Raw genomic sequence first — 13,598 nt, forward strand, 5'->3', positions numbered from 1 at the left:
TTTAAATTGCTGCAATTCATCTAATACATACTTCTGTTAATCCTGCATCATTCATGACTTTGGAGGTGTAGGGGAAGTGTTTGGGTGTCTGACTGATCAGTTGAGCTGCAGAGTACTGACAGAGGTAGCTGTGTCAAGTCAAGAATTTTGTCTTCTGATTGTACAAGTACAACTTGACAAAACAGTGTTCTCTGGTCCTCGATGCAAAACATGAAGATACAACCAGACATAACACACATATAGACAAACATTACAAATGCAGGATAAGTATTTCATGTATAAAAATAAACATTGTTTCATGAATATGAGAGTCTCAGATAGTTAGTGTGACCAATTCCTTTGGTCGTTCAGCATTTTCACTACCTGTGGAAAGAAGCTGTTCCTCAGCCTGGTGGTGCTGGCTCTGATCCTCCTGTATTTCTTCCCTGACGGGAACAGCTGAAAGATGCTGTGTGCAGGGTGGAAGGGGTCCTCAATGATTTTGCACACCCTCTTCAGACAACAATCCCAGTAGATCAGGTCGATGGAGGGAAGGTAGACTCTAGTGATCCTCTCTGCCACTCATATGGTCCTGTGAATTGACCTCCGATCAACTTCCCTGCAGCAACTGTTCTACACTGTGATGTAGCCGGCCAGGATGCTCTCGATAGAGGTCCTGTAGAAGGTTGATGTGATGGTGGATGGTAGCCTTGCACACCTCAGTCTTCTCAGGAAATGCAGTCGCTGTTGCACCTTTCTGACAATTGAGATGTTGAATGTCCATGATAGGACACCAATTAAGGAGCAAGGAACTTGGTGCTCTCCACTCTCTTCACTGCAGAGTTGTGGATGTGTAGTGGAGGGTGGTCATTCCTGGTGGATGAAAGCTCCACCAGACTGACAGAGAGAGCAGTCCATTCCTACAGGCTGATGGGCTGAAAGAAGGGAAAGGCCTTGAGACATAAAGAGGCAGGTGTGTGAATAGAAGCCAAGCTGTGGGAGTGGATTAGTCCAGGGAACCAGGGGATGGAGCGAGGGTTAGAGAGTGAAAGGGAAACAGCTCAAGTGGTCACTCTATCTGGAGAATTCAGTTTGGGAATGAAACGTATCAGATCTGTGGCAATGTATGTTCTTCCTGTTGACCACGTGGCTTCCCATTGATTGCCTCCCACATCCCAGAGAGAGACACCAGGTGCCAAACACAATCTGCTGGAGGAACTTGGCATCAGTAGGAGATAAAGAATAGTCCATATTTCAGGTCGGAACCAACAAGACCTGAAACGCCGGCCTTTCTTTTCCTCCCACTGATGCTTCTCGACCTTGTTGAGTTCCTCCACTAGATTGTTTGTTACTCCAGGAGCTAGGTTAATTGGACACTGTAAACTTCCCCCAGTCTGCAGGCGAGTGGTTAAATTAGTAGGTGGCTGGGTTGATGATAATGGGGGAAGAAGAAACTGGGCCAGGGCAGTTTAAAAAAAATAGGTGGCTGACACTTGTTTGGTCCAGGTATGTCTCCATATGATCCTGTGACATTGTGTTGTAGGGTGTAGAGAAATGGGTATGATAACAGAATGTGGAAAGAGGGGATGTGAAAAATGCAGAATGACAGAACAGGTAGCTGTAGAAGGGAGGAGAGAGCGAGGCGGATGAAAGTGTGATCGTGTCAGAAAGTCTACTTCATCTATTCCACCCTTTCATTCCATGTAGTTCCTCCATCGGCTGCATCAACTCCACCATCATCTCCACTCTCATCACCACCACCTCAGGTCACTGATGGAAGCCACTTAATGTGTGCCTAACGAAGTAAGCGCTTTAAGCAAACATTTGTCCTTTTTAATTTATGTTTATTTGTGTTAAGTTTACTTACCTCATGTTAGCAGTTAAAGAATGGTGCAATCTACTGATGTGAAATGTTCATAGGCTGAACAATTCTAGTGACCTCTCAACCCCAGTCATCAAATCATGTGAGTTTCTAATCATGCCCAATTTGCATATGTTAATTCATTGCCCTAAGTCTCGGCATCCCAAACCTTGACTGAAAGTCTAGCTTCCAGATACAGGGGTGGGCAACCTTTTACTTTGTAATTTAGCCATACAGCACGGTAACATGTATGTACCAGGGGTGTAGCTTAATTGGGCGGCACAGACGCCTGAGCCAAAATGGCCTGTTACCATGCTGTATATCTAAATTACAAATTAAAAGGTTGCCTACCCCTGTCCTAGACCAACACCATGGGCAGCAAGTGTCCATTTAAAATCTGTCTGCCACAGTTTAAAGATCCCTGTTTTGCTCTCTCCTCTTTTATTTCCTTCACTCTCCTCTGCCTCTTCTCTGCCTTCTACCATCCTTCCTTCCCTTCTCATTCTCTCCTTGTCCTGCTCCTCAATTCCCCTCCTCTCCTTCTCTCCTCTGGCTCTTTTCTTACCCCCGCTTATCCACCTCCCCCTTATCCACCTCCCCCTTACCCCCCCCCACCCCACCCACCTCTACAAACACCTCTCCACCTCTCCTGGTACCATTTCCTCCACATGGGGAGATGGAAGCCATTGCCCTTAATCCCCTCTGTGTACTCAGTTCCATCATTAATCCTCTCCCTGCCACAATCTTCGCAGATTGAGATGGAGCTTTGGACAATCAATCTGCCCATTACTAAAATCATCTGTTTTAACCTCCATCAGGTTCAAGGAAGATTTGTTCTCCATGATTATCAGAATTTTAAGGGGCTCTTTCATTGGGCAAAAGCATGATCTCACAAATCCTACCTTGGCCCTTGGCCTGTTTTAAATGAACTTTTCTCTGTAACTCTTCTGCTCTTTTGCACTGCCTGTTGTACTACTCTAGTCCCACCTGCCTGCATTTGACCCATATCCCTCAAGACCTATCCCATCCATGTATCCATCTAATTTTGGAACATTGCAATGGTACCTGCCTCAACCTCCTCCTCCAGCATCCAATTCCATACATCCACCACTCTCTGTGTTTTTAAAAAAAATCAACCCTAAGAATCTTTTTACCACATGGTCAAAATTTGGAACTCATAGAGCCATAGTACATTACAGCACAAAAACAGGCCTCTTCATCCTTTCTAGAATGTGCTGAACCATTTTTCTGCCTCCCACTGACATACACCCAGCCCATAGCCCTCCATACCCCTCCCCTCCGTTTACCTGTCCAAATTCCTCTTAAATGTTAAAATTGAGCCCACATTCACCACTTCAGCTGGAAACTCGTTTCACCTCCCACTACTCTCGGGGTGAAGAAGTTCCCCCGAAACATTTCCCCTTTCACTCTCAACCTATGTCCTCTAGTTTGATTCTCACCTACCCTCAGTGGAAAATGCTGGTCTACATTTACTCTGTCGATCCCCCTCATAATTTTAAATACCTCTATCAAATCCCTCATTTTTCTATGTCCAGAGAATAAAGTCCTAACCTGTTTGATCTGTCCCTGTAACTCAGTTCCTGAGGTCCAGGCAACATCCTAGTAAATCTTCTCTGCCCTCTTTCTATCTTATTGATATCTTTCCTGTAGTTTGGTGACCAAAACTGCACACAGTACTCCAAATTTGACCTCACCATTGTCTTATACAACTTTGGCATAATATCCCAACTCCTGTTCTCAATACTTTGATTTATGAAGGCCAATATGCCAAACCTTACATTTTCAACTGTGATTCAAGAAGACTGCAAGCTATCATCTTCTCAAGGGTAATTAGAAATGGACAATCAGTACTGTTGATGCCAAATATGGCCATACCTGCTTATGAATAAATATAAATTATTTCCTTATGGACCAAACTTGGGTCATCCTCCTTAATGTGGCTGGGCTCAGTGTCAGCTTTTAAAACTCACATGAGATTGGATGTCACATAAATGCATGTGCTTGCAGTTGTACACCATTCATGAGGTTGGGTTCCGTTCCAATCAGCTGAGCCATGTAGTGAGACCTCCCCAACGTTCTGTTTGCAGCTCAAGCTGTCGCTGCCATCAAGTGTCACGGGTCAACATACTAACGACTGGTTGAGGCATAGCAACACTACCATCAGGCACAAGTTGGACGATGGCAAGTCATATTGGGAACCAGCTGAGACCCAAGAACGAGGACAGAGTGGCTGATCTACATTCAATGAAGGCTGCTCCTCTGAAGATGCAGTATTTATCGAAGAGTTTCTTATTTTACTTCTTCATGCGATAAGTTGTTTTATTGCTTGACTGACAAGAGTTCTCAAGAGAAGGAAAGTCTGTGAAGGAGTATTTTATTTTATAAACTCTCCCATTGTGCACATGGGGGAAAAAAGAGGAGTTCCTTAAAATCATCCTTAACGGGATTCAAGTTTCCTTGAACTCTTGAGAGAACCAGGGAATGGATAGAATGGGTTGCATTAGACTGAAGGTTGGATGCGTCCACTGAAATGAAGTGTATTGAACTTACAGATGCAGGTAGGGAGCAATCTTGTCTTTGGTCAAAGGTTGCGAGTTTGAGTCCCAGTCCCGAGACCTGAGCAGAGGATTCTTGACTTGTGTTGAGGGAGTGTTGATCTGTCAATGGTGCCATCTTTCAAATGAGATAAACATGACCCATTAATTGGAGCTCTCCACAGTTCCGGATTGCCACTTCTCCCTCAGCCCATGTTAGAGTGTGACATTGCTGTGTGCAAGAACAATCTCAGCCCAGTCTGGATGACCTGAGATTGTCTAAGGTACTTTGGAAATTCTTTTTAGAATGGGACTGGTGAAATTGACAGGAAATAGTGATTGTCCAGGACATATAAGTGACCCCTAGAGATAGGCAAACTAACTCTGGTTTCACTGGGAACCTTATGTTCCCCCTTAAAAGTGCAGATGAGAGAGAAACAAGAGTGAGCCATGCTCAGCAAATTTTATGACCCTATGTTGACCTTACCAGAGCTTAGCAATAAAGAATTGACATTTGTAGTGAAATGCATTTACCTTTGATAACGATGAATCTCCAATAAGGATCTAGCTCCTCTGTAGGGGCACTGATTCAACCAATGATAGAAAGAGATTTGAACAGCAACTACATTCTGACAGCTCTGGTGGGCTGTCTCACACCAGAATACATCTGACACTGGCAGTGTACTTTGCAAGCTAGTCCAGTGACATTCTCACCCCAGTTGGGTAGCTCCAGATTAGCTTATCAATTGCCCTGAGTTATGAGAACAATTGGAGGAATAAGTCAAAGACATCTCCTTCATGCAGCTCATTCACAGAAGAAGCACAGAGTGTAAACACTCCGATTTCAACAGGCATCCCTTCCCAGATTTTCCTTCTCTCCCAGATCAGTTGGTGTTAATTAGTTGAAAATGTGAGCAAAAGCCTACATCAAAACAGTCAAAAATCACGGGGATCCATCAGCTCTGCTTTTATGCCTAACGTTTTTGGCCACTAACCTCAGAAGCTTGTTTGGAGAGGCCTAAATGTGAACCTGCTAATATGTAACCAGGTGATCTGTACACCTTGCTGGCTACTCCTTCAACAGCTGCCATTCATCGACACAATGTGACGTCTCTTCTGGCAGTGGCTTGCATTGCGATTTAGAATGATCGTTCCATTTGCCCGAACTTTCATCAAGTGCAATGCCCCAGTTATCAATGAGCACTTCATTGAACACGGTACTAGATATTTGAAAAGATGCTACGTTGCTGCTCATTGCAGGATTCCAGTAAAGTTTCACCCTGTATATATGTGTTTTATTTTATTATATTAAAAATGAAAAGTTTATGGCAGTATCTAAAGGGGCTGAGCTCCTTCCAATGTTCCTGATATGCATTTGCATTTTTGTCAGTCTGAAATTCCACTGTGTGTAGATATGAGAAACATTGTGCTACAGTGGGGTCAAGTTCTCTCCATGTCATTGATTTAGCTAGTCTCACTGGTCATCAATCAGTAACATGGCTTTGATCAGGATTTATTTCCAAGTTCATAAGACATCTGTTCAACTGCTGTGTCACTGTCAGGAGACCATCTTTCAGGGAGGTGAGAAGGTCCAAATTCTCGTTAGTCCCCTTTGTACTGTGTCCTGCAATCGCACAGAAGTTGCATATTCAGTCTTGCTTAATTCACACATAGTGGCAGAGGCTTGGTTGGGTTGGTTCAGCCAGCCAGACTGAATGTTCAGAAGAAGGCAGGGTAAAGTCAGGCAAAAATTGCCACAGAGGTGCTGCTTTCTGCCTGCTTTAACACTAAATGATTGAGGATGTTGGTTAGGCTGCAGTTCAAACACGAACGGAATGATGCGGGGTAACTTTGCAGCTTGCAGTCTCTCGGAGAGTCAGAGCAGGGCCATCCAGGTACCATCCCAGTTAACCAGGAGTACAGCTTCAGTACAATTCTCCATGCACACTGGAATTTAGAAGAATACAATCTCAATAAGATAGAAGGTAGGTGAGGGTTTCACAAGGTAGGAATTTCCTCCTGCTAGAGAGAGGAAAACCAAGAGTTTGTACCAATAGGAGGAGAAATGTGTACACATTGAATATATTTCATGGATCGGATCAGATTTTAGGGCAAGGGGAATCAAAGAGAGAAGGAAAGCAGAGGAGGAATTGGAATGATTAATCAATTCTGACTTCAAAGCTGCAAAGATTGCACAGATGCCTCCTGCCTCATCATCTATTTTTTTACTTTGGTTTAGTCCTCCAAAAGCTAACTAGCTCCAGTAACATCTCCTTTGGATGTGAAAAAGCATTCCTGTGACACAGGGGTAGCCATTGCTTCATCTCCAGTGTGAAAGGCTCTTCTGAACAAACGATTGCCGTGTCACTAATTGGAGTCTTTCTCTTACCTCATTCCTTGCACCATAACGAGGTTTCCACACATCACCTTCAACCACACTGCATTAGATTTGTGCACAAATAGTCAAATGAATTGAAAGAAAAGTTTGCAAAGCAAAAGGACTGCAGATGCTGGTAATCTGAAATTTTAAAACAATAAATGCAGGGTAGGCTCAGCAGGTCAGACAGCATCCATGGAGGTAGAAGCAGAGTGAAAGTGTTACAGGTCAAAGACCTTTCAATGAATTTGATAAGAGGATATTGATCTGAAATGTTAGCTTTGATTCCATTGCAACTGATGCTGTCAAAGCAGTGGAGTCTAACCAGTATTTAATGTTTTTTTTAAATGAGAGGTTTAATTTTTTAATTTAAAAAGTTTGTGTTTAATGGCTCTAGCACTGATAATTATGCTTCTTTCATTCTGTTATGACCCTCTGTAATCAGAGTTAACTGTAACAGAAGTTTTGCACGATAGATGTACTTGGTGTCATACGGGGGAGGCTCTTATTCCAGGCAGCAGTCAGGGGAAGTAATGTACTGAAGAGCGGGCTAGTGCTCATTATTTGGATGCACCTTTGTTCAGCAGAATCTCAGCTATGCTACGGTCACAAAGCACATTGAGAATAATGGAACAAAGATTCAAAACAAGCAGGGATGACCAAGGAGAGAGGGCAGAGAGACAAGAGAGCAGTGTCGAGGAGCTGAGGCATCCCACCACCAATCCCAAGAGTGCTGCTAAGGCTAGGGGATGGATGTGAGCTGAGGTACAGAACGAGTAAGTTGGGCAGGGGTGATGGGGACGTGACAAGGTTCAGAGATTGAGAGCTCACTATCAGAATGAGGCTGGGGGTCAAGAAAGTGAGAATGGAAGTGTAGGGGTTGTGGATCAGAATGTGAAGCGGAAAGAGGATTGAATGAAGTTGAAATGGGGGAGAGACCTGAGCAAAACCATCTTGAGAGCAGTGCAGTTGAGCTGAGCCTATGTGTATGCATGTGTGTGTGTTGCATTGAGTTATACAATTAATTCATTGTGATCAGAGAGATCACCCTGTCTCCCCTACTAAGCCCCCCGCCTCCCCCACCCCGGTATAAGATTAAAGCCAGCATCTTATTTTCAGTCATTATCCAGGCCTCATGTCTGTTTGCACACTGACTCTAATTTTACTTTCTGCTATTTCACAATCCCAAGGCAGACCACTCTCTGGGAAAGGGAATACACTGGCCATCTTCTCAAATATAGCAAGTGTAGAAAGTACAAAACCAATTCCAATTTGATTTAATCGAATAAAGCACAAGCTTGAGATTCCAGCAGGTAATATTGCAAGCAGGAGTATAATATTTACAAACCATGGTTCTATAAACACCAATTTGTGGAAGACAGATATCTCCCTCTGCCTGTGGGGTTTAAAGTGTTGACCTTATTTTCTCCTAGACATCTTTTTCAAGCACAAAATATTCCCAAGAAGTCAAAATGAGGGTCACGTTGGAACTTACTGTTTTGAATTCCTCCAATTATAATCCTGGTAGTGACTCTTGTAAAAGATATGAGATTTTCCGCTGTCAACAAACTGGTTTCACGGTTTGTATGCCTCATGACAGGAAGGTGTATGGAGTCCAATGACTTGAACCAAGCTCCCTTGAGGCCCCTATGAATTGCCTGGGACTGAGGAACAACAACCCAGTATTCATGTTTCATTCTGAACTTCGACTAATCAGGGTCTTATGATATAGGTTTCTCTCTCTTTTCCACTCTTGCCACTTTCACCTCAGTGCATTTCCTTCCTTGTTCCAGTTCACTGGGTGTGAACCACTCTCCAGAACTTCCTGGCCATGTGCAGCTTCAGGCAACTAATGAGGATCTTGTGGTGAAATGAGAAAGTCTGGGCTCGAGGAACTCAGCAGGTCACGCAGCGTCCAGAGGAGGTAAAGGTATATAACCAATGTTTTGGGCCTGAGCCCTTCGTCAAGGAATGAGCAAAAAGCACAGTTCAGAGTTCAGGTCCGAAACATTGATTATATATCTTAACCTCCTCTGGACGCCGTGAGACCTGCTGAGCTTCTCCAGCATTTCTGTGTTTTTACTATGAGTAAAAAGAAAGCAGGTGCCTGAATAAAAAGGCAGGGAGAGGAGGGAAGAAAGTTTAGGGGGAGGGGAGGAGAGAAAATCTGAGAATTGATGGGGGTAGCCCTCCAAATGCAGAGGTGGAGGAAAGGAGAACGAGGGATAGAGAAAGAAGAACAATGAGGATCATTCACTGCTTCCTTGGATGCTACAGACCAATCCATGTTTAACATTGACTTTCAAATTGCGGGGGGGTGCATTAATGAATGTCCCCTTTGCTTTAACACTTTCTTCAACCCTAAGTCGTATCTGGATACTATTGATTTGATGCACACAGATCCACACAAAACATGATCTTTCTCGGCCAAGGTTTCCAAGCAGACACTTCTGCAACTAACCTCCACGTCTTTTCTGTCTTCTTTGAAAATAACCTTGCCTTCCATACTGCCCGCAAACCCCCATCCCTCTCTTCAGCATTCCTAACTGTACTAAAGGTCGGTTGCAGTGCAACCTCGCGGATTGAAACACTGGAGCAGCCTAGGACAGGAGAGAATGGATTGCTGGATCCAGCAGCCATGTCTCCTGTTCAAAGGGAGGTTTATTTAGGGCTGGGGAAATGACAGTGAGAGAAGGCAAAGGGATGGAGACTATAACGTGTGTAACCTTGTGGCGTGATCCTGTTTTGTTCCCATTTCCTTTTTGACAAAGCAGGATATTTTTCCGAGACTATGAGCTGTTTATTGAGTGACTGCTAAGGTTTTTGGGGGAAAGGTGCTGTTTTATAGTTCACATTGGTTGTTTGGGGGTTTAGACAAGAGGTTATATCCTATAATGTACATCAATGTATTGTAATAAAGAAATATCAAAAATTATTATGAAAAATATTGAAACTAACCAGAATAAAAAAATGAATGTAAAAATTATCTGTCATGTTTATTACATCTTGAGAGTTGTTGGTGCTACATTCACACAAGCATGTGAAGTATATTGCATCACACCATTGACTTGTGCCTTAGAGATTTTTTTTCTTCTACTTACAATATGGTGGAAGCCGATTCCCAATATTGAAACCCATACTGTCTCTACACCCAATTAACCTACTAACCCTGTACATATTAAGAGGGTGGGAGGAAACCGGAGATCTGGGGAAAGCCCACATAGGTCACAGGGAGAACGTAATAACTCCTTACAGACAGCACTGGATTTGAATGCGATTCACTGGCATTGCTAACGGCTAAGCTAACCGTGCCACCCAATGGAGGAAATACACTGGGATGTCAAGAGGCGAGTCACATCACAGGATACCCAACTCATGACCTGATGATGTTACCTTGATGAAGGGCTCAAGCCTGAAACATAGGTTATGTATCTTTACCTTTGCTAAATAAAGTGCACTGTTTGACCTGTGTTTTTATTCCTGACCTGCTCTTGTAAATCAGGGCATGTAAATGGCTGGTCCAGTGCAATATATGATCTATGATGTTCTTACACGAGGAATAATTGGGCATCCTGAACATTGTTATTTTCAACTCTTGCAGAAATGTTAGCTTTTGATAAACTGAAGCATACAAAATCAGAATCAGAATTTATTGTCACGAATATGTAAGAGATGCAGCAGCTTCACAGGGCAAATATTTATATAAACCAGAAAATAAATAAAAATAATGCAAGAAAAAGTAAAAGACAAAGTGAGGCCATGTCTGTGGTTCATTGATCATTCAGGAATCTGATGGGAGTGCTCGTTTTTAGGCTCCTGTACTGAAATGGATAAATATTGGGAGGATTTTGTTAAGATTAGTGGGCTACATACATACACACATTTTAAAACCGATCTTATTTGAAAGACTGAAGAATTCATATTCAATAACATTGCAGGATATCTGGAGAATGTGATGCACATTTCACAAGTAGGTGCTAATTGAAATGACATCATGAAATGAACAGACCATTGTTTGCAATTGGAGACAAACTGGATGGTTGGATAACTACAAGGCTTCTGACATTTCTTTAAGGATAGAGGCAGCTTTCTTCAGACACCACCTCTTGTAGATGTTCTCAATAGAGTGAAGACTAGTGCTTGTGATGTTGCTGGCCGAGTTAAAACTCTCTGGAGTTTATTCTTGTCCTGAGAGTTGGCGCCTCCAGCCAGAATACTCTCCATGGTACAACTGTAGAAGTTTTCGAGAGTTTTCAGTGACATCCCAAATCTCCTCAGCCACCTCATAAAGTATAGCTGCTGGCAAGCTTTCTTTGTGATCGCATCAATGTGGAGGCTCCGGGATAGATCCTCAGAGACGTTGACACCCAGAAATTTGAAGTTCTTGACCCACTCCATTACTAAGCCTTCATTGTGTCTGCAGCTCCATGTCTGGAATGTCCACATTTAGCCATGTTTCTGTGAAGCACATCACACAACTCTCCCTGTTAACTCTCTGATATTGAATTCTGGCTTGGATTCATCAAGTTTGTTCTCCAGGGATTGTACATTGGCCAGGAAGATGGTAGGGAGCAAAAGCCGCAGGGCCCAGTGTCTCAGTTTGACCTGTAGCCTGCCCCCCCCCCAACTTCTGCATCCACGTGGTCGGATCATTTTTAACTGGCCCATGGGTCTGCTGCTGGTAGTTCTCACTGATTTTAAATGGTCCATGCACTGTCCCTTTAAATCCCCTCAATGTTTAAGTTACTGAGCAACTCCCACAAAGTTTAAATGGCCTGATCGCTGTCTGTTTAAGACTCTCGTGGTGTTCAACGTGCCTGAGCGCCTGCTGTTTAAAGATGGAGACTGGTTCTGAGGTCTGCCAGTGATCTTAGGACATCCATGTTATTGGGTGAGTTTGATTTTATATTTCTGGATCCGTGTTTGAGTTTAAGTAGCTCTGAACGAGTCGCCGCTGTAAGGCGCCATCTCGTCTCTCTTCAAAGTTCAGATTTATTGTACATACACAACATCACATACAACCCTGAGATTCTTTTTCCAGTGGGTGAGGCAGAATGTCTACTTATTGGTAGTGTAAAAAATAAACTGCACTCAAGAAATGTATACAAATGAGGGAAATTTAAATAAAAAGTGCAAACAAACGGTGCAATACAGAAAACAAATATAGAATAACAATATGCAAATTAGTCTATGAGTTGGTTGTTTCGGAGTCTTATGGTGAAGGGATAGCAACTGTTCCTGAGCCTGGTGGTATGAGTCTTGCCTCTTGCCTTGTGGTCAGCACCTGAAGTGATACCGTACTGGTACCTGCGGTAATGCTCCATGCCTTCAGTAATCCTTGGAAGAACTGCTCACCTCTTGCCCTGAAAAAACATTCAACCACACCCTGAGCCTCTGAGTGGATCAGGGTCCAGGTTCAAACCTGAACATTCCAAAATTGCATTTTGCAATGGACCAACAGCATCTCACAAATATAACACTCTGAACATCAATGGAACCTGCCAAGAACTGTGAGTGTTGGCCTGTGCTAATGACGGAGATGAAAAGAAATGTACTTGCTCGGAAGCTTCTTCTCCTTCAGAAGAGTGAGCGTACTGAGGATTCAAAAGATGTGATAAGGGATCAGTCATAAACTTACTGAAGGGCCATTTTGCCAACCTTGTTTCTTGTTCACCAGCAAAATATAATAAAGAGAGGTACTATCACAGGAGAGGGCAGGTTATGGGCAGTAGGTGGGAAAGTATACTTCTTCAGAAGATATTAATATGTCCCCAAGCTTGGAGCCTTGTCAACTTGCAATGAAAATGCCATTGGCATATGCATATTCCTTTGGTAGGTAGCCCTCCTTGTATAGGAAGGCATTGATTTGAAGTGAGTAACACAATCTGATCCAAAAGCAAAATCCATTGCTGATTAGAATCATATAGCACAGAAATAGGACCTTCCAGCACACCCTGCCAACTGTCCATGCCAACTGGGGTGTCTGTTTGCCTCTGTTAGGTCTGTATCCCTCTGCACTTTTCCAGTCCAGGTACCTGCCAAAAATGCCTTTCTGAAGTAAACAGAAAATGCTGGAAGTACACTGAAGGTCGAGCAGTGTCTGTAGAAAGAAAAATAGAGATACATGGTTCAAGTAAATGATCATTCCTCAGAACTGAGAAAAGGTAGACATCCCCCCAGTCTATCAGCCTCTGTTTTGTCTGTTCTGATGAGAGTTCTCCCTGCCCTCATCTTCCATCTCACCAGCCTCCACGTTCAATGGACCATTCTCTGGAATCTCCACTACCACCAACCATGGCAATTTCTCCCCTTTTAGCAGAGCATTCACCTCTGTGGCACCATAATCCACTCTTTTATTTCCACCAACAATCACTCCTCTTTGCAACTACAGGAGATTCAGCAGCCGTCCACTTCCCTTCCCTCCATCTAAGGACCCAAACGCCTGTTCCTAGTGAAGCAAAGATTCACTTGCCCTTCTTCCCATTGACTGTACTCCATTCAGACCTCACAATGTGATCTCCTCTTCATTGGAGAGAGAACCTAAACAGTGACTCTGAGGTTCCAGTTCCCACTTTACTTCTGCATCCCATTCACCCATCAGTCTGGACCATTACCATTACCTCTGTTGGCCTCTCCGCAGATGCTGCCTGCCCCGCTGAGCATTTCCAGCATTTTAATTCAGCTTCGCAGCACCTGCAGGTTCCCCCTCACCCCCCAAAAAAACTCCCTTTCTCGAGTTTGGGGAGCCTGGTATTATTAAAAGGCCAGGTTTCTTTCACGTTGAAGGATGTTTGTGATCCACTGTGATCCTTATTACCAAAAAAGG

At 43.5% G+C, this 13,598-nt stretch overlaps 1 protein-coding gene across 14 annotated transcripts in view; it reads left to right on the forward strand.

The window, feature by feature from the left end:
* plekha6 (pleckstrin homology domain containing, family A member 6) overlaps positions 1-9,755 on the forward strand; it is a 293,601-nt gene extending 283,846 nt beyond the window's left edge. For all 14 annotated transcript variants that reach the window (XM_069942028.1, XM_069942032.1, XM_069942031.1 and 11 more), the window contains 2 exons: positions 1,687-1,782; positions 3,949-9,755. In XM_069942028.1, the coding sequence (XP_069798129.1) occupies positions 1,687-1,778 (92 nt within the window). In that variant the 3' untranslated portion in view covers positions 1,779-1,782; positions 3,949-9,755. The remainder of the gene's footprint in view (positions 1-1,686; positions 1,783-3,948) is intronic.
* Positions 9,756-13,598: the final 3,843 nt, after the last annotated feature.

The sequence above is a fragment of the Narcine bancroftii genome, chromosome 5 (genome assembly GCF_036971445.1).
Source record: "Narcine bancroftii isolate sNarBan1 chromosome 5, sNarBan1.hap1, whole genome shotgun sequence".
Lineage (NCBI taxonomy): Eukaryota > Metazoa > Chordata > Chondrichthyes > Torpediniformes > Narcinidae > Narcine > Narcine bancroftii.